At 45.2% G+C, this 27,178-nt stretch overlaps 1 protein-coding gene across 1 annotated transcript in view; it reads left to right on the top strand.

Annotated features, from left to right (window-relative positions):
- The window catches only part of TENM4 (teneurin transmembrane protein 4), a 686,631-nt gene that overhangs the window by 490,470 nt on the left and 168,983 nt on the right, over positions 1-27,178 (top strand). Inside the window, 3 exon segments of the mRNA XM_004589844.2 lie at positions 8,228-8,398; positions 14,911-15,125; positions 16,780-16,990. Coding sequence (XP_004589901.2) covers positions 8,228-8,398; positions 14,911-15,125; positions 16,780-16,990 — 597 coding nt within the window.

Here is a 27,178-nt window from a genome sequence, read left to right as displayed (position 1 = left end):
TTTTCATTTTTTAAAGAGTTATTTATTTTTACTGGAAAGACAGATTTACAGAGAGAAGGAGAGGCTGAGAGAGGGAAAGATCTTCCGTCTGCTAGTTTACTCCCCTAGTGGCTGCAACAGCTGGAGCTGAGCTAATCTGAAGCCAGGAGCAAGGTGCTTCTTCTGGGTCTCTCACATTGGTGCAGGGTCCCAAGGCTTTTGGTCATCCTCTACCGCTCTTCCAGGTCACAGGCTATGAGCTGGATGGGAAGTGGAGCAGCCAGGATTCAAGCCAACACTCATATGGGATCCCGGCACATGCAAGGCAAGGTGTGTGTGTGAGTGCACTCTTCCATATACTAGTTCACTGGGAGATGAACCAGTCCTCTATTATTTGCATTTCCATGAAAAAGGCAAGGGTTAAAATGGTTGAAGTAGCTTTTCAGTTGAGGCACAGTTGGTAAGGGCTAGAGCAGGGACCCTGGGACTCTCTACAGGTCATACACATCAAGTTGCAAGTCTAGTGGAGAATTTAGCAAGGGATGAAATGTGCATGTATGTACCCCAGCAGGGCAGCAGGTGCAGAGATAATGAGAGAGCCCAGGGCAAAGACCACAGGTAACTTTGGCTATCAGTAATATGGAAAGCCTCACAGAAGAGACAGTATTTGTGGTAGGCCTTGAAAGATTAGGGGATTTTTTTGGTAAGTAGAGAAGAGGTTGGCCATTCTGGGCAGAAGGCTTCCTACTTGCAGAAGCATGGAGGCTGACCAGGCAAGTATTCAAGAGACAGAGAACTCTGCACCAAGCAGCAAGAAGTCAGGTAGACCACCAAATATTATGTAATATTATGTTCAGCAAGCACTTAAAATGCTCATGTTAAATCATTTCTCTTCTGCAGAGCTATTGCTTCAAGTTTCTGTTGTTGGGGAAATATTGCCAACAAGATTTGAGCCATAAGAAAGAGCCATGGACTCTTTTCTTCCCCACTTCTGTCACTCTTATGGTTGTACATCTAAAAAAATCCATGGAAGAGAGCAACTAGGAACAGGTTGGGTGTGTGGCTTTTACTCAGATCTGGATTCAGTCTCAACCTTTTAAGGAATGGCAACCTTGAGCAAGTTACTGAACCCCTTTGCGCCTCACTTCCCTCAGTCTAGAAATGAGCACATTGGTACTGCTTGTAAATAAGGTGGCAGTAATAATGCTGGAGCTTTGTGATGATTGGAGCATTCAGCACAGAGCTTAATACAGTGTAACTGACAGGTAATGACAATGGCTATTGTTAGCATCTTCATCTTCACCATCAACTTCTTGATCGTGATCATTGTGTCTAGAATGCTACACTACCTTGAACTTCCTATTCCAAGGATTGCATCAAACTGGGGCTCCAAGAATGAAAGGGAGCTCATGGGTATTGAGGGCCTCACTCTGTGCAGACAAGGGCAGAGAGCCAAAACAACATGATCCGGTCCCAAAGAGCTATCATACACACAAGAGGACAGGGGCTGGAAAGCCGTAGGAAGTAACAAAAGAACGCCAGGCATTCTTCTATGAAATTTCAAAGTGCTCTCATTATAGGGAAATATTACCCCAAGTTCCAAATCCAGGTGGCAGGCACCACACTGCACTCTCTGCCCCGGTTCCTTCATGGAGATGAATACTCTGGAGGGAAAGGCCAGTCCTAATAATATGTACACAAATTAAAACTCCATTGGAGGTACAGTCAGGACCACCTCCTAATTGACTTTGATCTTGGAAAAATAATCAGCTACGTGGTTGACATGCCAAAGGCAGTCAGGAAGTGGAAGGGTTGCTCTGTGGGGCTGAGGTATGCTTTCTAGCAGCTGCTGAAAGGTAGCAGTATCAAGGCATGTTCTCCCTGCGTGATCTGCCAAGGACAAGCAAGCACACAATTTTCTTTGGCCTCATTGGAGCTTCAGCACAGGTAGAGGAGGGAATGGTGCAGCATGCACAAGAAGCTGGTTCTGGGTGTGGGGTGAGGAGGAGTGCTTTCTTGCGGAGATGCTGATGTAGATAGCTTGTCATTAGCATGGACACTGGGATGCCGCTGCCCAAAGGGAGGATGCTAGCTGCCACAGCGTGCCATACCAGATCTCAGGAAACAATGGGACTGTCCCAGACTGGGCCTTGTTGTATGATCCTGGCTGCTCTCCCCTCCCTGCAGAGCAGTTTGAATCCTAGCTTCCTGGAACTTGAGTGTGACCTTGAGTACAAAGGACAGACCATGGGTCTTGGCAGAGTTGAAGCACCTGCTCTATGTGGAGTCACTTCTTCAGATGTGTGCTCTACTGACAGAAGCTGCATTTTTTTTCTGCTTGGGGCTTAAATAGAAGACTGTCTGGTGCTTCCTTAGTGCCAGTGTGAAAAGTGGTTGGGATCTTGGAGTCGCAAGGACCTGGTTTTGATCTTCTTGTTGCTACAAGGTATGGTGCCATTATAGATGATCCAGATGCAAAATCAGATTAACAATAAAATAGATTAAATTATCTGTTTTGTAGCTGTAGTTGGCGGTGCCTAATCTATAAAAATAGGGTTTGTACTGGTACCTGTCTTAAAGACTTGCGAGTTGAAATGTTATGTTGAATGTGACTGCTCCAGCAATGTATGATGCATAGGATAAACTTTCAATATGAGAGAGCAGGTTTTTTTGTTTGTTTATTATTCAGTTTTAATTCCAGGCGTTGTTTTAATTTCGGGCATTGTGTGACTCATTGAGTCATAAAGCCTCCAGTTCCTTCATTTGCAAAACTAACTTCCCAGGGTTGATGTCAGGACTGAAGGAGATGGGCTGTGCTGCCCCTTGACTAGTGTCTCAGCAGTAGCCCATTCTCAAGGTTAGGGTTAGGGTTTGTTCCACACCAAAACAATGTATCAGTGCACTTGGAAACCAGAGAAGAAAATGTATCCATAGTCCTGCCACAATAAATTCAAAGCCTGATGTTGATTTTATGTAATTCTTGACAGAATGATTTTTCATAGACATACCTGATTTTGCAGAGAAAAATGTGAAGTTCTGTATCCTACTTTCTCTTTTGCCCCCTTACCCTTATATGTTAAGCATTTTCCCTCATTGTGGGTTGTCGTAGTTATTTTTTTATAATGATTGCCTTGTATTGCATCCTGCACCTGTACCTTAATTTAGCTAAGTCAGTCTCCTATTTTTAGACATCTCGGCTACTTCCAGTTGTTTTCCTATTGCACTTCTGTGTACATTTCTGTATCTATAGTTTCTTGGTTGAGAGCTGTAAAATGCCACAACTTTCTATCAAAACCAGGAATGCAAGTCTGTTGCTGTTGTTTTTCTGTTTTTCCCACTGGAAGACCACAAGTCGAAGAATTCTGGTGACTTCATTTTGATAGAAGTGACCTTATTTAGAGCAAACCCCAAAAGCCAAAAGCTAAAGCACTAATATAAAACAAGCAAAATGGGTGGCCAGGTGGCTGATTTAGTTCTCACTGTCCTTGAAGAACAAACGTGTCCCTTAAGTCCTCAGTTCCTGTGCTTATCACCAACCCTAGTCCCTCCCTGGAAGTGCTAAGGTGCAGATGCAAGCAAGTGGCTCTGTGCGTGGTGACAGAGGTGACTCCCCTGCCCTTACCTTGGCTGCCCCGTGTGATGATGTTGCTCCTTGTCTGCTGTTGGCTGGATGCTGGGGAGAGCCTTCAGGTCTGAAAATGTTAAGATGGGGCTCCCACTTGCCGAGTCATCTCTCTCATTTTGCTGTGCAGAAAGAAGGTGATGGGAAAATGTCAGCCTGGCATCAGATCGGCCAGAGCCAAGGGAATCAGAATCTCTCTGCGCCCTGCTCTTGGCTTTCAGAAATCATTAACATTTCCATGTGGGTGAGCCTATGACCCCACCACCTTTTCACGGCCTCTCTGAATTCTTAGCATCTTTTCAGCTCTTCACTGAATCACAGACCAATCTCCTTTCTTACATAGACCACATTCAGTTTATTTGAGAGCTTTCTGTATAATAGTTAAGAATCCACGCCAGAAGATGCCATTTAGATAATTCTGGAATATATGTGGGTAGAGGGTGATCATCATTAATTCCTTAGGAAATAGGGAATACAGTAACTAATATTTACAAATAGCTTCAGTAATCTGATCCTTTCTTCATAGGCTTTCAAAAATATTTCTTACCTTTTTTACAGTAGCTGTGATATATATATTGCTTTAATAATCTGATCTATTCTTAACAAGCTTTTAAAACTATTTCTTAGTTTTTTTAATCCATACTTCCAAATATTGGGCCAACATGCATTTAGTACCATATATAGATTTTAAAAATATTTATTTCATTTATTTAAAAGGCAGATTCACAGGGAGAGAGACAGATCTTCCTCTCCCTTGGAGGAAAGGTCTCTTGGTTCACTTCCCAAGTGGCAGCAACAACAGTAGGTGGGCCAGGCCAAAAGCAGAAGACTGGGACCCCATCCGGATCTCCCATGTAGGTGACAGGGACCTAAAGTATTTGAGACATCTTGTTTTTTTCAGGGAATGTCAGAAGTATGAAAACTGGGACTTGAACCAGCGTTCATATGGGTTCCTAGGCTCTCAGGCAGTCATTTAAGCTGCTGTGCCATAAGGCTGACCCTCATACACAGGTTTTAAGTGGGCATTACAGTGAGCCCTAGGAAATTTTATCACTGGACACTGCCAGACACTTATTTTCAGCTGTTGTACTGCTTGTGGCTTTATGGTTATGCAGATTTCGTCTTGTTTCAAGGAAATGTGGAAACGCGGAAGTTTGGTTTGGGAATACAGGCTTCTGAGCATGCAGCCTGCCTGAAATGCTCAGCCGTTCTAGGGTCTTAGGTAACTTAGTTCCGTGTATGGCAATCACTTTGGCTCCAGTTCTACTCCAGTTCCCTTATGGTCCCTCTCCAGTAATGTTTTCTCAAGCTACCTTTATATGAGGATGAAACTGAATAGCCTAAGAAAGCATTTGTAGGCATTGCATGTGCAGATGATGCCCATTAGTGTCACCACTAATATTTTGATGTCTGTAAGATAAAGCAGAGTGTTGTGCAGAGTTCCCATTTTCCTGGCTCATCTCTGGCTTGGCCCAGCACATGCTGTGTCCATTGGAAAGAAGAGAACAAAGCTCCCCATTCCATCTCCCTTCCGCTCCTCACCACCCAGCACTGAAAAAATCAACAGCAGCAAACAATGCCATAGTGAAAGTGAGGCTCACTTGCCTCATGAGTATTGCAAGATCCTGAATCACAGAGAAAAGGTCTCTGTTCTATAGACTTTGAGACAACATTGTCAGTTGCACTTCATATCTCTGCATCTTTGCCTCATCTTGCTCCTGCTCGGAAGTCTCACCTTCCAGCTAGCTACAGCTCCTCCCAGTCTTAGTGAGCCTGGATTCACCTTCCCTCTCCCCAATCTCTTAAATCATTTCCTAAGAGCATCCCCGTAAGTAGGGGTTAGATACAGAACTCTGTTAGGCAAGTACTTTTCAGGTGTACTTCTTCCCCAGGGCCTGTGGCTGGCCTCAAGGCTGTGTGGCCCCTATGATTACAGGGGCCTAGACCGGAGAAGAGGGGCTGCCAACATCTACCTCGTCACCTCCCTCACCAAGCTGTAGGCTGTCCTGCTCCAGCACCCAGACCTGGGGTTCACCTGCAATGTTGTAATTCGTGGCCTCCCCTCCTCCCCCACACCAGTGTATATTTTTAAGGCAAGGACTGACTTATATCTTGTTAAAAAATAAGAGGAAGCTTTGACAATAAAAAATGTCTCTCTTCAGAAAGTGGTGAGAGTTCTATTCATTCTGGAATTCGTTAATTCTCATGACCTTTTAACAAGACAGCGCTTTTGCACATTTAGATGAGATAATTGATTCTAATGGGGAAGAAGCTCATTTAAACTGCCTGTGCCTAAGTTGCTTGCAGTTCAAACCATTTCTCCATTACCTGTGCAGATGCCAATACATACACTGAAACAATGAGAAGGTAAGCAGAAATATGAGCTAATTCAGATTTGGAAATCACAGAGTATTCATTCCTTCCAGGCAAGCAAGTGCCCTGATTATGATTGACAGCTTCAAAGAGACAGCAGAGAGCAGAGTAAAGTGCCGCCCTTAGTAACTGGTGCCTAAAAAGGTGCTTGGTAATCATCACCTCCCTCTGTCATCATTACTCTCCATAACAGGAGTTAATGTGTAGCTTCCATAAAGTGTGGAAGTCACATGTGAAGATGTACAACTTACTGTATCTTGGGAAATCTTTTTATTCCCATTTCTCAGACGAGGATGCTGCAGCCAGGAAGGGACAGTTGGGATTCAAGATCAGTTTTCTTACCTCTGCTTCAGTACAGCTTCCCTGGCATGACAGTCACCAAGGAGAAAGCAGAGGGTCACTTCTGGTGGGTGTGACCCAAGTTCAACCTCCCAGACTGTTTTCTACACAGCCTGCTTTGGGACTTGAAGTCAGAGCATGTACTCTACAGGGCAGTCTCCCCTGCAGATTGAAGTAACATGAGCCTTCAAAGCTGCCAGCAGGGACACCTTCCAGAGACTTCCTCTCTCACAGGACTCTATATCACTGCCAACAAGAATTAAGAAGCTTGGAGGTTGTTTGATGAGTTGAAGGGAGTGTCTCCCAAAGACCTGCCAGGTACAGCTGGGGAGAGGCTGTGTGACTGAGAAGGCAGTCTGGGGCCTGTGGACACAAAAGCTGAAAGGTGTGGTTTTTCAGAGTTTGAGCAATTATGGACTATACTCTCTGCCACTTGCTAGCCTTCAAGCCTTGCATATTGTAGTCATTCGTGTGGCACTGTGTTTTAAAATAGGACTGTGAATGTTCACTATTTAGGATTGCTTGTGAGACTTAAAGAAAATGTTAGTTTTTGATACCTTCAGTGCACAGTAAGCATTTAGTAACTGGTCATTTGTAATTGTCAGTGCTTGGCTCAAGGATGTGGGAAACTGGTGTCAGTAACCCAGAGGAGGTGAGTCTGGACCCTTGGCAGGTCCATGGCATGAATCCTGAGATGGGATTTCAACAACTATTTGCTCCAGTAATTATTTGGCAGACTAGCTGGTTTTTATGTTTTTTCCAGTATTATGTATCTGAAGGGATGGAAGGTCCCATCTTTGGAGTCTTCTAGATTGTTGTACAAGACTATTTCACAGTGACTACCTTAGAAAAACAGAACAGAAATACATGCAATGGCACAAAAAATGAAAATGTACGAAAAATATCGTGGCAAGCAAGTTCCTCTTACCTCTGATTTGTTGTGTCTCTTTCCTTAACAGGACATAGCTGCTGTTTGGGGTGCCTTGTGTATCTCTGGGACTATGCTATACAAACCAAGGATGTGAATGAGACACCCTCTTTTGCATGTGTAGTTTTTGTTCCAGAAAAATCTAGAAAGTGCCTGCTCATTCTTTCCTGTAGTTCTCTACAGTCTTGTCCTGTAGCTGTGAGTTATCTGTCTAGCCTCTTTTTCAATGGACCAGTGTCTAGTGTTCAGCTGTTAGCAGCTGAGCTTCAGTAAGTAACCTTGTGCATACATCACTTAATACATGTGTGAGAATATCTGAAGGAAATTTCTAGAATTGGAAACTTCAATTCCCAGGTATAGCCTAAATAGTTTTCTATCAAATGCCAGCTTATGCCGTCACCAACAAAACTTACTTCCTGTCTCTGCCGATAGAGCAAATTCTTACCCCTTTGTATCTGTGCCAAATTGTATGTGACAAGTAGTACTTCCGAATCTGACTTGCATTTCTTTCCCCACGCATAATGTCAAGACTCTTTTCATGTGATGAAGGAGTCATTTGTATTTCTTACTCTGCACACTGCTCAGATCCTTGCCTGCTTTCCTCTAACATTATTGGACCTTGCTTATTACTTGTAGAAGTTATTTTTGCAATAAGGAAATTAGCTGTGACACAAATACTCATGTCCCTTGTCTAGACTGCTATTTAGTTTTTAAGTGGTCAAGGCCTCCCTTAAGCTCCCTTATCCCACCCCCTCCCACTTTCACCAGTCTGTGAGCTCCTGGAGGGCAGGGTCCAAGGTTCAGTCACCTCTCTTCCCCTCTCCCTATGCAGGGCCTGGCACAACAGGAGCTCTCTTTGGGGGCAGTTTGTGAAACTGAACTGAATGTCTGTGTCTCCCCACCCTACCCACTCTTCCCCCCGTTGCTTGGGAGTTCCATTTCCCCCTCCAGCAGAAAAAGATGACTTTTCTCATTGCTCACCACAGCCATGCACCTGTTTGGCCTAAACTGGCACCTGCAGCCGATGGAGGGGCAGATGTATGAGATCACGGAGGATACAGCCAGCAGTTGGCCTGTGCCAACGGACGTCTCCCTATATCCCTCAGGGGGCACTGGCTTAGAGACCCCTGACAGGAAAGGCAAAGGAGCCACAGAAGGTACGGTTGCTGCGTTGTGCGTGTTGTGAGTCCTCTGTGTCTGCCTTTGAAGCAAGGAGGCCTCCATCGTGGGCATCCTGTGCCTGGCTCACAGCTCCATGCTCTGGCGCTTCCTCCATCCCGCCACATACTTCTCACCGGCTGCCAATTCACCTGTCTTCATTGCAGTTCTGTGTCACTGTGAGCCCCTTGTGGGGCTCTGGCAGGGCTCATGGTGCTCCGCAGTGTATCATCCCATGCCTCAAGGGAAACATTTGGCTTTCACACTGCTCGGGTGGCCATCTTTGGGTGGGGTTGAGAACAGCCCTTTTGGGAAACCTTCAGGAATTGAAAAATGGGTGTGGGTGTGGGGAGGTGTGTCCTGATGGAAATGTTCTGGGATCCTTGTGGTTTAATGGGAAGACCGGTCTAGTATTTACCAACCATGTTGCCTTGAGCAAGACACTTAGTTTCTCTAAGCATCAGTTTCCTCATCTGCTATAACAGTAGTCATTAGAGTCTGCACATGTTTGTTCCAGAACTGTTTGTCAAGAGGATTTCATTTCACATATAATCCTCACAAAGACCCTGTGAACCAAGTTTAATTATTGCTGCCCATTCTAAATGTAAAAAGACAGGATCACATTGACTTGGATGAAGTCAGCCCAGCAAGTGGAGTTGGACATGAGCCCACATCTGTGATGTCAGGGATGTTGCTGTCCCCCTGTTCTTCCCTAGCTGACCCACCCAAGGAAGGAGATGTGCATGTGAAACCCTACAGTGTAGTGATGCTCAGATGTTCCTCTGTCAGTGACAAGAGTGGCAATGGCTGCATTTGGAGTTCATGGTTCCCAGGTGGGACATCCAAAGACCCATGTTATGTATTTCTTAGATTTTTGAATATTTCATAGATAAGTGTTCTTTCTACTATCTACTTAAAGTGGTATACTTACAAAAACTGGCACCAGGAGAGATATCTGAGCTAACAAGCCAGCCTGGTTGTCATTCTAAACATTGTGGCAGCCACATTTTCTGCGTCTGCTATGACTTGCTTTATCTGTCTGGTATTTCTACAGTCTGCCTCCAGCCTTTGTTGCTTCCATATTCTTCCCTCATATCTGTTAAATTTGGGGTTGCTGCTGAGCTTCACTGTCCTGAGAATTTTCCTCTCAGCCATCTTTTTTTTTTTTGTAAGGTGGCATAAGCTTGCTGTAGTATCTATTCATGACCATTGAATGTCTCAACTAAGTTTAAGGGATATGAAAACTTTGGACATTTCCAGAGAGCCAAACCAAAACCCCCACCCACTGTTTTAAGAAACAAAGCTAGTCCTCTCATTTGAAAATATTTTAAGACAAAATATTCAGCAATTATACTTTCTTTTCCCCCTATAGGATAAGGAGATTAAGGAGGGATGTAGCATGAATAGGACCAGGGAAGAGCTCAGGCAAGGGACCAGGAGCCCTGAGTTCCAGCTATGGCCCCTGAGCTATGGTGTGACCTTAAGCAAATCCCTTGAACAGAAATTCAGGGTGAGTTTCATTTCTGTACTCTACAAAGGGTCAATATTCAGCTGGATTATTTCTAAGGTATATTCTAATTAGCAAGTTCTTGGGGTGAAATTAGTAACAGAATCATACGCCTAACACATGGGGAAGTTTGCCCTGCCATGGTCCTGCCTGTGGCCTAGTAATGCCCACATAAGATTATAGTGTCAATTGCCATAGGTTAAATACCATAAAACAAAAGCTATCTTTAGACCACCATGTCCAAATGCAGATCAAAAATATGGTTGGCCTTCAAGAAATCGGTACAGGGTTTCATTTAGCTAAATGTATTTCCTTCCCCCCCGCCACCTCCCTGATCCTTATCAAACGTTCTTTCAACAGGAGTTATATCTCTCTAAAATCTCCCACTCTAATGAAATTAGTTTGTGGGTTGTTTAGGCTTTGTTTAGCTTTTCCCAAGGAGCAGAAGGTGCAGATAAGAGACAAAATAAAATTGCACCAGCTTATTGGTTTATTTTAATTGGAGTATTTTTTGCTTAAAGGGATTATCTATCATTACTGATGCAAATGGAAATCCTGTTTACAAACCTCTTAAATGCAGTACAGTACAGGAAAGTGGTCAGCATCACAAGCAATTACTGTGACAAAAAATACATCAGTCTGTAAAAACAGGACAAACCTTCTTGCATAGTTTAGGTGAAACCACATGATTCTTAATTTTTTTCTTTACCCTGCTCAAACAAATGCCTACTAAGTTTATGTTTCAAATTGTAGTGTTAAAAATCTAGTTCCTTAAACATTTCTTAAAAGGAAAATTCTTTAATCCTGAGTGCTTATTCCTTGGCCAGTCTGAAGGGATCAGAGAGGAATCTCAGAATGTTGACGATCCTACTCCACAGTGATGGTGTGGGGTATAGAAAGAGGCTCCATGGGCTTGTGGCAGATAGTTCAGAATGTAATTTCTGAGCCCTCCTTTTATTGGCCTCTATAAATTCATATCAGTTATTCAATCCCCTTTGGCTGTAATTTCCTCTTCAGTGGAACAAAAATGAGAATACCATCCTTTCAAAGCCTAGTGATGAAGAGGCACTCAGCCATCGTTAGCTCCCTTCTTCGCAGCCACTCAAATCCCATATCAGTTATTAAACTCCTAGAAATTCAAGCTCATTAACATCAATCCTCTCAGATCGTTGGATACTTTTTTAAACAGTTTTGAAGGATCTGTATTTTTTTTTAATTCTACAACTTAAATCTATGATAATCCCAGCCTTGTAAATAGCCATCATGTTTTGAGCATAATGTTAAACTGCAATGCATGCCATGTTTTTTAAGTGGATGTAACCATTTTGGGTTGTTATGGGGCAGAAACCAAGTGCGGCAACTTTTCAAAGTAAAGCCACAAGAACTTATGTTATGCATTAATGGGGAAGGGGGAAAAGCACTGAATAAACAATCATTTCTGATGGTTGAATTGGTGGGCTAGGGATAGCATTTTCTTTTTTCTGCACTGAAATCAAAATTGCCCATCGGTTTGAACCATGCAAATCACTGCACACAGGCTCAGCTGGGCTCTCCAAAATGGAACAGCTTATTTTGATAACCAAATAAATTTCAAACAGTTGCTAAGGAAACTAAAGGATTCTTTGTGCAAGTTAGTGCATTGAAAAGAACTGAAAAGAATAGAGGGAGGGGGAGAGTGTTCGTTGACAAGGAATTTAGAGCCTACGTAGATAGGTATTGGTTCAGGCAAGTAACAGCTATGATTGGAGAGCACATGGAATTTCAGTTCTTCCAAATCTTCCTTGTTTGATGGAGCCATCAAATCATTGCAGCAATTTGTGCAGATATTGCTTTTATAGACATGATTGCATATTTTCACAGCATTGCTATAGGGAACCTAATTCTGTGTAGCGTTACAAAGAACAGGGCTGTTACCAGTGGTATCTTCCCTCTGAGATGCCATCATGTCACTGGGGGCCTCTCTTTCTGAGCTAAGTTCCTGGGAAGCCTCTGGGGCACCCATAATGGGAATGGTGTTCAGCCCTATGAGTATCTGAAGATCCTGACTATTGCCTTTTAACTTCAGTTTTCTAACTCATAAAAATAAATTTTAAAAATGACCAACTTTATGCCAGGAACTTCTTAAGTGGACCTTGGATATACCCTAATCAAAGGTTGATATTTAGCCTGCTGAGGCTATGAATTCAACTGAGCCCTTGCTTTCTGAGAAAGCCAATGCACTGAAAGTGTCTTTGTGGAGTTTTAGTGATTCTTTTATCCATTTAAGCCTCTGAGAAGCCATACTCTAATAAGCAAAGAAGGAACCCCAATGGCTTCCTCTCAAAATGGCTTGTTAAGCCTGATAAGCCTCCAATATGTAGAGTTTAGCCCTGTTGTGAGAATTAACTGAATTAATAAAGATGCCTGCTAAGGTACTTGGAGTTCATTTAATGGTAGCTGCTCCTACTGGCCATCCTACTCCCTCTACCTTTACTACTGTTTCTGCTACTAAAAGTTACTATGATTGTTCTCCAGAATGTAGATAGAGAAAATTTGATAAACAGAACTTTTCCCTTCTACTCTACTCCTCTCTCATTACTCCACCACTGGTAGGTCTTGCTCTTCGGTGGGGTATTGATATCCTGGTTCTTGCCCTTTTATGCTTAATATATGTAGAAGGAGAAAGGCAGTGAGGGTTTCTAATGGGCAAGAGAGCCTGCCTTCAGCCCAGCCAGTCTCCAGCCGCTTTCCCATCCAGGGCGTCTGCGGGCAACAAGCTATGGTCCCGTTCCCACAGTTGGTTCAAGTGGAGCTCACTGGGGACAGAGACCCTCAAGGAGTCATGCCCTGGTAGGGGTTATGCTCTGGACATAATTTTTATTTTATTGTATACACTCCAAAGAAGATTTTGCACTCCTAGGGGAAATACTAGAGTGGTGGAAAGGCTCCCTTTGTCACCCCTTCTAGGATAAGAGCCAACTTGCTTGTGCTCCTAGGCTGCTGAATTCCCAGGGAGGTCTGAACCTGACCTCTGACCTGCTGGGCCACAGACCAAGCAGAGACTGACCCTCTCTCCCAAAACTCTGCTCAGCGGAGGAGAATAAGAACTGAGCCGCAAGCATCTCCAGCCACGTACTGAAACCCAGAACAGTTTTGCATTATTTTCAGCCATGGAAATTACCTGAATGTAGACAATCCTCAAATCCTATCATTTCTGACTTTCATCTGCTGACATAGGAAATGAGTCCTTGGAATTAGCAGCGCTAGGCTGCCAGCTTTGCGGTGTCTAGGAGCAAAAGGTCCAGAGAGCATGCCGCTTTTATTTCCCACTGCTCTTGGTTCTCCTCCATCGTGGAGCTGAAAACTGAGGGGGTGCAATAGCACAGGACTGTGGTAGTGGGAACCCACAAATCACACTAGGAGACTGAACACTTGTTAATGGCTCATGAATCTGACTTCTGTCTTTGAACTTTGTGACTCACAGAGTGGTGATTCGCATGTCTCTGTTTCCAAGGTAAGAGTCATTTCTCCCATAAAGCAATGAGATGCAACCTCTTTCCCATGCTAATGACAGAACACTACTGGTACTTTTATTGATGGCATGCATTTTAACTTTTTTGTTGTTGGCACATTTTTAATTAAAATAACATTTGAATGGTTTGAAGATAAAAACCTGATGTTTCTGCCTAGGATTTTATAAGGGAATGATAACATATGGAGAAGTTTAACATTTAAATTGAATTTTATTATTTAAAACAGTAAAATATTTTATGACTACAATACCCTGCCAAGCTCCATTTCAGCATCAAATGTGCTTTGTAAGGGGTCTTACAGAGCTAGGGAAGAAAAAAAAGACATTTTAATTTCTTATTCTCCAAATGCTTTTGTAAAAAGCCCCACAAATGCATTTTCTTCACAAATGAATTCTTGTTCTCTAAAGGGACGCCTGGAACATCTCTAACGACAGAAAGAACCACAGAACTGGGACATCTAGGGGGTCTTCTCTAAGAACCCACAAAAGATAGTCTATTGGTTTGATTTGGACCTTTTCTGTTGTAAGGGTGTTCTTCTGCAGTCTACTGTTCCCTCCCTAATCCTCAGATGGCCGCTGTGAAGCAGGAAGTTTGAATGTGTGTAGTTAGTATGGGAAATGAAACAGGCACTCCTCCTGACGCCTGTGATGCCCCCAAGAAAGCTGTCATTCTTGTGACTGGGACAGACATGGGCAAGAGACCCCCCCCCCCGACCCTCCGGAAGGATGTTGGGCTCAGGGTTGGGAGCCTGGGTCGAATATCCTAGGCTGACCTAGACTCTGTGAATGAACTTGGGAAATTCTCTCAGCTTCACCCACAGTTGTGCACAAAGACAAAGAAGCATTTTTCCCCCAGAGACATTCCTGCCACTTGGAACCCCCTCTTCCTGCTCTCTCCCTAGCTGTCACCCTACTCCTGAGCAGAATTTTATTTCCCATTTGTACCCAGACTGGTTAACTTTCAAAATGCTTTGCCCCACCCAAGGAGTGGTTCTCAGTTGTAAATTTCCTAACACTGTCTATTTTGTCTGTCCTTTTGGTTTTATCATGCAATCTTTACACATCCGCACACACACACACACACACACACATACACACGCACGCACACACACACACAATTACAGATACTGTCATATAACTGCAAATGATTATTTTTAGGATCAAAATATATCTTCACATGCTGTGGAAATATGCAGTAAACATACGGCCCTCAGGGAGGACCTATCCTGCTTTGGAAGAACACATATTTGCAGCAGAACAGTTGAACATCAGTGTTGTGGTGGAGGGGGATGGTGGCGAGTTCTGGACCTGGACCTTCTCACACCTCTCCAGGGGGCTGAGTAGGAAAAGTGGGCACCCAGAAAGCGGGCAGCAGAGCATCTTGGAGGAGTGAGGCTGAGCAGGAGCTGGACATGCAGATGCTCTGCTGCCCGGATTTGCACATAGCTAACCCAGATGCTATTGTCTCCCCTTCCTTCCCTGTGTCTTGGTAGGAAAACCCAGTAGCTCCTTTTCAGAGGACAGTTTTATAGACTCTGGAGAAATCGACGTTGGGAGACGGGCCTCACAGAAGATTCCTCCTGGCACTTTCTGGAGATCTCAGGTGTTCATTGACCATCCTGTGCACCTGAAATTCAACGTGTCTCTGGGGAAGGCAGCCCTGGTTGGCATTTACGGCAGGAAAGGCCTCCCTCCTTCACACACACAGGTAACCAGAACCCTGACAGTTAGGGCCCTGACTGGCTCCACCAGTCAGTCAGAGGTTCCCACCTCAAATTATCACCCCTTGTCGAGAAGTCCAACCCACATCCTTGAACCTAAAGGGAGTTGGGCATTTCATGGATCTCATAACCTACATTCACCCTCTGGCACCTCTCAGACCTGCCTTTCGGAAGACTGAAGTTAATCCATAGAGTTTTTTAAAGGAAGGAATTCTGTGAAACTCTCAATGGACTTTTTGCTATTACTCAGTCTCTGAAGTTAAATTATCCAAGAAATTGATCTAGAGGGGAAAGAAAATGCATGTGCTTTGGAATCACACAGAAGAGAATTTGAATTCTGTTGTTATCAGCTGTGTAACCTTGGGCCCATGACCAATCCTCTCAGAGCAGGTTTCCTAAGCTATAAAATAGTGATAACAGCACCCACTTGGCAGGGTTGTTTTGAAGAATAACAAATAATATTTATAAGGCGGCCAGTGCAGGGCCTGGCTGAGAATGCCTGTGATTTCCTGAGTCTTGCATTCCTTCTTGCCTTCAGGATTACACATTTACTTAGACACATGCACACCAGAAAACCTGCAGAAACTTGGCCAGGATGATTAACGCGTCACCAGTCACGGCTGTTGGAGAAGAGAGAATGATACAGGGCCTCCCAGGTCTGCAGTGGAGTAGAATGTCAACCTGAGGCTTTTATCGGGCATTCCCAAGTCAAACACTGTCTTCACAGTCCCTTAGTCATCAGTGGTTTTCAGTTCAAGGCCATAAAGAGACACACTTGATCAAGATGGAGCTAGGAAATAACAGAGGGAGCCTGCGGTCTGGTGACTTGGTACAAGTGGCACACTCAGTCCTGGGTTGTGGATATCCAGTTTCACCTGAGATAGAATCGATAGCTGCCTTTTGTTTGTTTTTCAAAATCTAGACAGACAGAGAACTACTCAATTTGCTTGCTATTCAGTCCATAGGACTTAACCACCTACCCGTTGTTAACAGTGTATGGCTGGCTCCCCTGGCAAGTCACACTAGCGGGCCAAGATCAATTGGCAATTGTATTTGACACGGTCTGCAATTATTGACAGCCTTCTGAGCTAATCCGGTTTAGTCCCCCCTAAAATTGCTCCTTGGAACTGGAGCCTTTAGAAAGAACTGTTGGAAAAAGGAGAACAGACAGGAGTAAAATTTTCATTTGCACAAGACTGACATTCAGGTCACATCCAGCGTGCTCCAGTCCCAGTGCTAGACCCCTCACTTCCCTGCCTATGCAGATGCCCAACACTGCTTGTGTGTTCTTCAAATGTTCGGGAAAAGGCTGGGTTTCTGCTCACTGACCCCATGGTAACACAGCATGATTGTCCTGGTGCAAAGTCAACCAGGTGAAGTGTCACACACACGGCACACATTCAAAGTGGAAACTAAAAATATAATTCACTAATTATGACACACTCACAGGAGAGTTCTGAGAACATTGGCATGAAACCAAACAAAATAAAAATGGGCCCTGGGGAGAAGCCCTAGTTAGCTTGCTGCCTTCTAGCAGCTCTGCCTCTCTCGGTTTCTGCTTCCTGGGTCCGCTCCAGAAGTCCAGAGAGGGAACCATGCTGGAGCAGGTCTAATGTTAATTGCACTGTCTTTGCACTGTAGTTTGACTTTGTGGAGCTACTGGATGGAAGAAGGCTGCTGACCCAAGAAGCACGGAGCCTGGAGGGACCCCAGCGCCAGTCTCGGGGCGTTGTACCCCCCTCCAGCCATGAGACAGGCTTCATCCAGTACCTGGACTCGGGAATCTGGCACCTGGCTTTTTACAATGACGGGAAGGAGTCTGAAGTGGTTTCTTTTCTCACCACGGCCATCGGTAAGAGCTCTGCCCTCCAGGTTCCTTTGGATGGGGGAGGCTTGGGGACTTTGGAGGCTGATACTGACAAGGACACATGTCTTGCCCGGAACACTGGGCACCACCTGTTGTCTGGCAGAAGGTCATTTTCATTGGGCTTGCTGGACATGGAAGAGGCTTGGGTACAAGGAGGGGTTATAGGAGGGGCTAGAATGGGAGCCCAGTGCAATTGCTCACTGCCTTTGTCATGCTGTATGGAGGGTGCAGTGTGGACCAGTAGCTACATTTTAAGATTAGAGGACACCTGAAGGACAGGAACTGCAATGGAGCCTTCCCTGCCTCCCCAGCACTCACCTGAGCCCCAAGGTGTGCTGATTTTCTGTCCCAGGTGTTCTTGGGAGTTAGTGTGAAAAGTGTGCTCTGCTGTGAATTGCTACCTGTAGCTGAGGTTCTGACCTTGCTCACTTATGATTCCCAACTGTGTTTTATAAGGCTGTGCAATTCCTGGCTCCTGTTTACCGGAAATGGCCATGCAGAGGCTAAGGCATGGGGGTGTCTGGTTCTGGCACTTCCGCACCCATGAAGCTGTCATTTGGCAGGGTTAGTGGGCATCCTTTCTCTTTCTGGACATGGTAGGCACATACTCACCAAGTTGCTGTTGGTGCCTGAGTTGCAACCTGTTGGTCCCACAGTCTCATTTCTCTTAGGTACAACTTGCCAGGAGTGTGGCGCTTGCACAGAAGCAAGAGCCTTAACAGTAAGAATGCTTCTATTTTTTTTATTAACTGAGCATAAATAGGGAAGGATATTAATATAACCTCCCAAAGAAAGCTACTTTTAATTAGGATGTGCATCTTGGAGAAATAAAGCGTAGGTCTATGGTGAGATCCCTTTGTCAATTCGTGGATTGTCAGAGCTTGCTAATCTATTTTGTCATAATTAGGAAGATGGTCTTGCTCTTCCTGCCAGTTCCTCTGTTTTCACTAAATAATGAAACCCAGCTTCGCGTTCCCTTAACCCTGTAGTATCTTTTTCTAAGGCAAAACAGCACGAAGATAGAAACAGAGAAAACTTACATCTGTCAGTTCACTTCACAAATGCTTGTAACAACCAGAGCTGAGCCAGATTGATGCCAAGAGCCTGGGATCCACTTAGGTCCCCTAGATGAGTGGCTTGAACTCAAGTCTTTGAGCCAGAACCTGCCACCTCCTCCCAGGGTCTATAGTGTCAGGCAGTTGGATTGGAACTGGAGCAGGATCTCAGACTCAGGTCCTCTAACAGGATGCATGCAGCCAAATGCCTGCTCCTCTAGCATCCTATGGCCCCTTCAGGCTCAGTTTGGAAAGTATTTATGGGTCACCCAGGGGTCTTATTCAAATACAGAATGTGTTTCAGCAAGTTTTGGTGGCCCCAAGTAACTGCGCCAGTGACGCTGCTGTTGCAACACTTTGAAGTGCCTTGTGGGTGACTCTTAGGCCCTTTTGAACAGAGTTGTCATCCAGGATGTTGAGTGAATGTCCAAGTTTCTGGAGCCTGTCTCCAGAAACAGTGACTCAGTGACCTGGGTACTCCTGATTCTAAGAATTTGTTGACCTAGCTTTGAAAACCACATTCCAGTCCTGCCTTTCTGTCACCTCGCTGAGCCTCATTTTAACTTTCTGGAAAATGGAAAAATAATAGCACTTTGCAGTCCACATTATGAAGATTATTAAGTGCCTCATGCAAGCCTTGGCCGCCCAAAGCACTCAATAACTGGAAGGCACTCATGTTCTGTCTGGTCCTCTCTTGCTTTCCACATTCCTCTTGCTGCCTCTCTGACCTGTCTCGCCTCCAGCTACAGTGATTGTTTAATGAATATTGGGTTCCCTCCCCCCGCTCTAATACGAAAACAGACCAATTCTGAAGTTGCTATTAATCCCTCTTTCCCCAAGGGTCCCTGGCGTTGAGTTTCAGCTGTCTGTGATCGTTACCTGTGAGCTGTGAGCTGTAATTTGTCTTGGCAGGTTAATTAAAAGTTTAGGTCTTGTTTTAGTGAAGTCATTATGGTCCCAATATACAACTGTAACTCTTGCATTTGCTTAACACACTGATTGGAATATGACTCTCCCTCTGTTACATGCCAAAATGCAGATCCAAAATTTAAGACGATCTGAGATGTCAGAATCTAGAATATTTATATCTGTTTGTAATTAAATAACAGGAGAAATAATTGTGTTTAATTTAACAAACGGCTATACTGTGTACATTTTTTTCTTTTCCCTCTATTTAATGCAATCCAGTTGACAACTTTAAACGAGTTTATCTTTTGCCATGAAAAAAAAAAAAAGACCTGAAGGCACTTTACAATCTGCATTCATAGATGTATTCACCCTGAGAGCTGATGTTTGCAGAACTCCCATTTATACATTCCCCCTACACTCCCCCCACTCCCCAACAGTCACCCAGGCAAACAGGCATGCCGCTGGGACCACGCAAGTTTGGAACTAGAACATGGCTACTCTTTCCAGAGACAACCATCTTGACTCCCTTACATGTGAAGAGCCAGAATCAGAAGGTCCCAGCTCTACTCCTGCCCCACTGGAGAGCCCCCTGCTGATCCCGGGAATTAACTAAGGAGGACATAGTGGGGCACCTCTTCCCTGCCAAGGGCCACTTGGATGTCTATAACAGTATTTGCAAGCCAAGATTGTCAGCCTAAAATTTAGCCTGCTGGCGATTTATTAGTTTTGAGTTCCACCACCTGCAGTTGCCTTGGCAGGGTTGGATCAAATGATTTGGTGGGCCTTATGTAGCCTATGGACCAGACATACCCCACCCCTGAAGTAGGAACATGCACCACTAGCTAAAGTAGAATTTATTCATTATGATCTTAAGGGTTTCATAGTAGCTCTGCTACTATGTTACCACACTCCTATTGGAGATAGGAAATTAATGATCAAGGATAGTAAAAAGAAAATCTAGGATATATGTTTGACTCCAATGTTAATCCGTTTTTTGGTTTGTTTGTTTTTTTTTTTTTTTTGCAATTTGCCTAGGAACAAACTGTTTTTGTTTTTGATAATGCACTTCTTTTTCCCATCTGTTGATTCGTTCAACAAGCATTTAAACAATGTTTGTTGGGAAAACTGGGTGTTGGGAAACACACCCAGTTCTCTTCTCTATGTGATTCAACCTTGGACAATAGAGGATTTTGATTCTAATATTACAGGTGAAGAAACTGAAGCTCAGAATTTAGCTCACTTGCCTAAACTGAAAGGCAGAGCCCAGCTAGAGCTTGGACTCCAAATTCCAAGTGTTGTTCTCACTATGCCACAGCATCTCACTATTTGTCAAGTTACTGTCATATATTTTATTTATTTATCCATTTATCTGGTATGCCATAGAGTTTCTCCCTTGTTAACTTCCAATCAAAAGTAGCCATTTTTGTATCTATCCTGGAGGCTTTTTTGAAAAGTCATTTTAAAAAAAAATCATAAAATCTCACAGCACCTAAAACTACTTCGCATGCATTGTCTGCAGCCCCAACACCCAACAAAATAGTTGTGCAGTGTTTGGGGTCTCTGGGATAGCCTCTTGTCTTTTTGTTTTGGCTGACACTAAAGCATAAAAGGACAAGTCAATCTGACATTCTGACAGTGTGAGCCAAGCTGGAAAGCAACAGAGGTGCCCCGCAATGGATTTGGAAACCTGGAGAAATGCAATGAGAATTGTGAGAAAACATAGAGATGGGGAATTTTTATGAGAAGCATGCCCTGCTCTTCCCAGTGCTAATTGAAAAAGAGAGCCCCTTTGTGTCTACCCAGGCAGCCATGGGGAAACTGATCTGTTCTCTGTCCAGGAGCTTGATATGGAGTGAGCTCCCTCCTTCCTCCTTTCCTCCCATTCTCCACAAATACCACATCCCTGCTGTTTTCCCAACTTGGGGCACAGAAGTGTGATGTGATGTGAGGGGAAAGTAGCTTATGGAGAGAGGAGTATATACCAAGTTCTTCTCAGCCATGGGGAAACACCAGAAAGGCCCAAGTGCTGCGAAAGGGCTCCTCCAGCTGGGTGGGTTGGAGAAGCTCCCTGAAGGAAATTCTGTTGGCTCAGCCCCTTACAGGATGCGTGGAACTTTCACATCTAAAGAAGGACAGTGAGAGGGCAGGTGCTAAGGAAATTACTCCAGGGAGTGAGAACATTGTGAGCATAGAAGAGTAGACAGAAGGCACAGAGCTGGCCTGAGGAGCCAGCAGTTCTCTTGACCAGAGAGCAGAACCTGTAAACAGCTCCCAAGCGAGAGGTTTATTGTGTTGGCAACAGGCTCCATGATAGGTTCAGGAACAGGGTGATGAAATGATGGGAGCCATGGGTGCTGTCCTAGGAGGCCCAGGATAAGAGCTTGGGTGGTTGAGTCAAGTCGCTGGGCTTGAGTTTAATACCTTCATGGGGAATGGAGGCAGGAAGGCAGAAGACTTGTCTGGCAGTGTGAATGGGGTGTTTTGTGGCCTGGCCTGTAGCCCAGTCTTTTTTCCCCCAGCATGCCTGGATACCTTCATCAAAGTTTTCTGTCTTCCAACAATCATTGATTGGCACTGCATCCTTTATGATTTTCTAAAACCACTGTCTGCCATTTCGTGCCCTTGCTTCGGGCGCTGTCCTCCATGTGTACCTGCAGGGATCTGAGGAGAGAACATCCTAGTGTCAGAGGCACACTGTAAATAATACAGAGGCCTGCAGCAGCAACAAGCAGACAGACAAGGGATAGAGGAGTGGCATTGCACGTCTTGGAAGCACCTCTCCACACCACCCCCCCCCCCAACATCACCATCCTCACTGTAAGACAGAAATATGGCAATGGGGAAGCAAGGTCTCTTGATAACAAATTAACCGTCTTGTAAATGACACCAGCAGCACTTGGCATGAAATTTCTAATGGAAACACTTCTTTGGAAAAGTGCCCATGAATTCACCATGCCCTGATACGATGATTTATTCCAAGCAATCTGGTCTAATTGGAATGAGATTGTAGGCTGAGGGAAAACTCAAGTCAGCACATTGCAGACAGACTATAGCCAAAACTCTGTCCAGGGGAGAACAGCAAGGAATAGGGAGTCCAGGCCTGCCAGCAGCTGTCTGTGTCACATAAGGGCAGAATTGCCCTCTGTACCCACCTCCCCCCGCCCACCTCCTCTGCTGTCCCTGGCATCCTCACTGTGATTGCTAAACCTTTTGAATTCTCTATCTATCTGGAACTTCCTGGACAGGGAAGAAGATGACATTGTTCAAGCACACCACTGGGCCAAGAAACCAAAGTTCTTCTTTACTGTGGGAAATACTTGGATATGTTTAGTGTTGCAGAACCCAAATCCCTATCTGAGAACATTGTACATGGAGTGTTGGTGTCCTCTTACACATCCCTGACCTCCAATGTGTCCGTCTAGGGCCAAGGCAGCTGTTCAATAGGAGCATAAGAGGACAGGCTCCCTTTACTCTGTGCTCTGCCTTCCGTGGCCCAGACTATGGGGCTCTCATGCCTGCCACCCCATGTTCATACAATGGCTGCTGCAGCTCTTGGACTCATGCTTTCATGAACAGGACAGGGACCACAGCTTACATTGCTTCAACAGGCCTGTGTCTCTTGGACACTAGGAGCTGGAAGAAAGCCTGAGGAAGCCTTTTTCAGCTCACTACACTGGCACTCTGAACAACAGTGGGGTTTTCAGGAAGAAAGGAGCTGAGTATGAGGCAGGCAAACAGCAGTGTCTTCACAGGCTTCATCCGGTCTATTTGGTTTATGCCATGTTTGAGAACCTTCTTGTACTAGACCTTGGACCGAGCTTAAGGGACAACAGTCATGGAACAGACATGGTGCCCATCCTTGAGGCTCTCACGAGCTAGTGGGTTAGCCAAAGTGAAACTGCGCAAATGGAGCAGCTGCCCATGTAACTGAGAAAGAGGGTGTGTGGCTTGGTCTAATCTTGCATCATCCAGGGAACCAAGGACTTGGTTTAAGTAAGCTTTGGAGCCCTTCATATAACTGTTTAAGCAGGATGGATGGGAGAAGCAAGTCCTGAATCATGAACATCAGGCTACAGCCCAGCATGGGTGTGTGTCTGATCTTGTATTCACTCATTCATTCAGCCAGGCATTTGGTGGCAGTGCTCATAATGCTCCCTGCCCACATCATTGGTATAGACATGCTGCAGACCAAGTCTCTAATTCCCGTGTAATCATCAAAGCCACCTAATCCTCAGCGGTGTATATGACAATCTAGCATGGAAAGAGGCACTCTGGGGAGGCAGACGAGAGATCCAACTCAGACTGCTGGGGCTGGAGTATGAATGGAAGTTCCGCTGCAGGCTTGCAGAAAGAATACCCAGGGAGAGGGAAGAGCACATGGCAAGGTCCTGGGTTATGGATGTCCTGGGAACATAAAGCCCTGTAAGATAGTCCATCTGTTGAATGGTGATCCAAGGGTTGCATAGATCAGGTATGGCTGCAGGGGGAGCTGGCAGCCAAGTTGTGCAGGGCGTATTTTCTGGGGTATATCAAGAGGTGTTTTGTGTTTTCTCTTTTACCAGGAAGCCATTGCTGGATGTTGGGCCATTTGATCTGATGTGTATGTTTCAGAAGTTTCCTCCAGTTGTAAGAGCTGGGAAACCAGTTAAAAGCCTCCTGACTAGTCTAGGCAGAGCTGAGGCTAGCCTGGTCCTTAGACATGGACATGAGTCAAGCTAGATACTGACCCTGGATTCTTGGCCAGCCCCTGGAGTTAGATGGCATTTCCTCAAGGAAGAGACAAATGCAGGAAGAGGGGAGGCTGGGGGAGGACTCGTCAGTATTAGAGGGTGAATGAAGACATGCAGCTGGCAGAGCATACTTAGAGAGCCCAGAGGGAGGGACGGGAGACCCACAGGAAAACTCAGGAGAGAGTGCAGATGCCCTGGAACTCCTCCACAGCCGTTTGTTTCTGTCTGCTCCACAGCCCCTGGGAGCCAGCCTGCCTTGCATGGCAGTTGGTGTGTTTGCCATGTGGAGCCGCAACATGCCAGACATCTTTCCCAAGCTTTGGTTCATTTCTCACAGTTTCAGAGATGAGCGAGCAGAAATTCAGAGAAGTGGCACCATTACCCAGCCACCATGTGGCAGAGCCAGGGCCCTCCTCCCACTGTCTGTCATCAGAGTCAATGCTGGGAGCCATCTCGAGTACCCACTCAGCTCCCAAACAGCCTGGGGCTTAGGTGACACAGTAAAGAGATGGAGGCTGAGGAGATGGAATGTTGCTGGCCAAGTCTCCTGAGGGGCAGAGTTAGGATTGCAGTGCAAAGTGGGGGCTCTTGCTCTTAGAGCCCAACGATCAGGTCCAGTTCCAAGATTCAGTTGCAATGCCATCTGTGTGCATCCTGCCGCGCTATCCAAGGATTCCACAGCCAGAGAGCACCAATGGAATCCCAGCCATCACAGCACCTCTGCTCACTGTGCACTGGCAGGATCCTGCCATCAGCTCTGTGTAAGACTCATCCGCCTCAGTCCTAGGGACACCTATGACCTGCCCAACAGATCCCTGCTTGCTTCCCCACCTGTCCCCCGCATCCTCCTTACAATGGAGTTGCAGGAGAAGGTATTTAAACAGCAGTGGCTTCACTTGTACAAGGGATGATGGGATCTGCCACCTGCAGAACAGCAGCTCTGAGAAGGTTCCCACACAGCACTGTGTTCTGCCTTTCCCTATTTAACACCTCTGACATACACAGTGGGATTCCCTGTCTGGCCTCTGTGCTGTAGCACCTTTGAGGCCCCAGTTGAGCTAATGTGGATCGCAACTGGCACTGGCATTAGTGGCACAGCATTGAGACTGTTAGAGGCAGGAATACAGTTGGGGCCAGAGGGGCAGCGTGGTCCGAAGAAAGGACAAAGACCTTTTTAAGGTTTGTTTATTTATTAAGAAGGTGGTGTAAGAGTAAGTGAAATAAAAAGAGAGCTTCTATCTGCTAATTCATTTCCCTAACACCCACCATACGTTGGGCTGGCCAGGACAAAACCAGGAGTCAGGAACTCTATCCGGGCCTCCCATGCTGTTGGCAGGAACCCAAGTTGTTGAACCATCATCTTCTGCCTCCCAGGTGTGTTAGCAGGAGGCAGGATCAGAAGTGGAGATGGGACTTGATCCCAGCAGCTTAACCTGTTGTACCAGAGTACGCAGCCACAGATGAAGCTTTTGGTGTCAACCAGACTTGGGCTTGAAGTCTAAGAGTTGAGTGGGCTTCTCATTGCACAATGTATGGGTTGTGGGATTTCAGAGAAGTCTTAATCTCATCCAGCTCACCTATAATTAGGAATCAAACCTGAGTTCATTGGTATTGTAAAAGCTTATTTCATGGTAGGTAGTCAGCATGTTTTAGGTATCTCTCAGTTATCCAACATTTGCTTTGCTAATGGCAGGTGGTTGAACAGTGAGTTAAACAGGAGCCTTGCCCTCACAGAACCTACTATCAGTAGGAAGAACTGACCTTTTCATAAATAGTTCCCATTGGCTATGGTTTGTACCCACAGAAAGGTCCACTCAGACAGGGAGGAGGGCCACCGCCACTGCCAGTTATGCAGGAGAAGAGCAAAGTACTCCCTGCAAGGCCAGCACCCAGGGACTGGGAAGCAGTAGGCAGGCATTTTTAGCCAGCTGGGCCAGAGCTAACGTGGGAATCCTGGAAGGAAATAGGAGTTGTTCTCCTTGACCCGTCAGGGTACCTTGCAGTGCACGCCTGCACCTGCAAATAGCACTGAACCCTGTATATATCCTTTCTTTCCTCATATGCACAAAACTATGATAAAGTTTCAGTTAGCACAGTAAGAGATTAGAAGCAATAACTTAAACATTGAACCAATATTAGGTATGTGGTATATAAAAAATATACAGTAATAAAAATTAGGTGAATGTGATCTACCTGTGTCACACACACAAAATATATTTTTGTAACTTGTACTAATGATAGTTGAGCAGGAATAACTGCAGCCATGGAAAATGAAACTGCAGATAAGGAGGGACTATTGTAGAAGGAGAAAGTTGCTACAACAAAGGAATGAGAAGTGTATTAGCCTGTTAAGGGCACCACAATAAAATATCCCAGACTGATGGACCTAAATTTCTTTCTCACATTTCTGGTAATTAGCCCTTTGCAGATCAAGCGTCAGGCAGGGCGCTTCTCTAGGTTGTGGACAGCTGCCTTGTCGCTCTGTGTTCACATGGCTTTCCCACTGTGCGTGCACAAAGGGAGAATGTGCTGTAGTACCTCTTCCTCTTCTTGCATGGACACTAGCTCTATCAGATGAAGACACCCCCCCCCCCAGCATGATCTCACCTAACCTTCATCGCCAAATCCTAGGTCCTGTCTCTAAATGCAGGCATAGTGGTTATTAGGTCTTTAATAGACCAGCTTGGTTAAGGGGACGCAATACAGTTCCCAACAAACAGAAGGCAGAAAACTATAAGCTGGAACCAGCTCTGCTGAGCCATACTGATGAGCTGGCTGAGACAGAGCACGGTTTGTGTTTCAGAGGGCAGGAAGCCGTCTGTGACACTAGCACACCCAGGACACACAGCCGGGTCTTTCGAGTCCAACCCCAGCAACTGCCCCTGGAATCCAGTGGCCTGACAGGACTATGAACGTGACAGATCCTCAGGAGAGGATCAGTGATGCTCCCTGTATCCTAGAACCTTCTGCCATAGGCATGGCTTTAAAGGACAGTGTGCACAGCTGCCCATTCAGGACACAAACTGGCTGAGTGAGGATTGTGTTTTCTGCCTGGGGGATAGGGAACGGAAGGGGCTTATGGGTTCCAAAGCTCCTATAGCCAGAGGATGAACCACTCTGAAGCTGCTCAGGTCTTATAATCTATTTTTGCTAGCACTGCTAAGAAATACAAATTCTAGGACATTCCAGGGCACTATTATGTTTTTTTTAATTGTGGTCCCTTTCAGATTCATACAGAACTTCTTCTCAAATGCCCCTTTTGGTTTCAGGGTTTTTTAATCTTTACAAATTCCTCCCAGAATTTCAATGGGCAAAATCCATGATGTTAATAGTCACAGTTTTTTCAGCATGTACCATATCTAAGTATTATTTTGGATGTTCTACTTCAATCAGATTGATTTCTTTTTTGAAAGGCAGAGTAATATTTCTTCCTTTTCCTAGTTCATTTCCCAAATGGCTGCAATAGCCAGGGCTGGGCC

Source organism: Ochotona princeps, chromosome 4 (assembly GCF_030435755.1).
Source record: "Ochotona princeps isolate mOchPri1 chromosome 4, mOchPri1.hap1, whole genome shotgun sequence".
Taxonomy (NCBI): Eukaryota; Metazoa; Chordata; class Mammalia; order Lagomorpha; family Ochotonidae; genus Ochotona; species Ochotona princeps.
The sequence above is the reverse complement of the archived record's forward strand: the minus strand, read 5'-3'. Positions and strand labels throughout refer to the sequence as shown.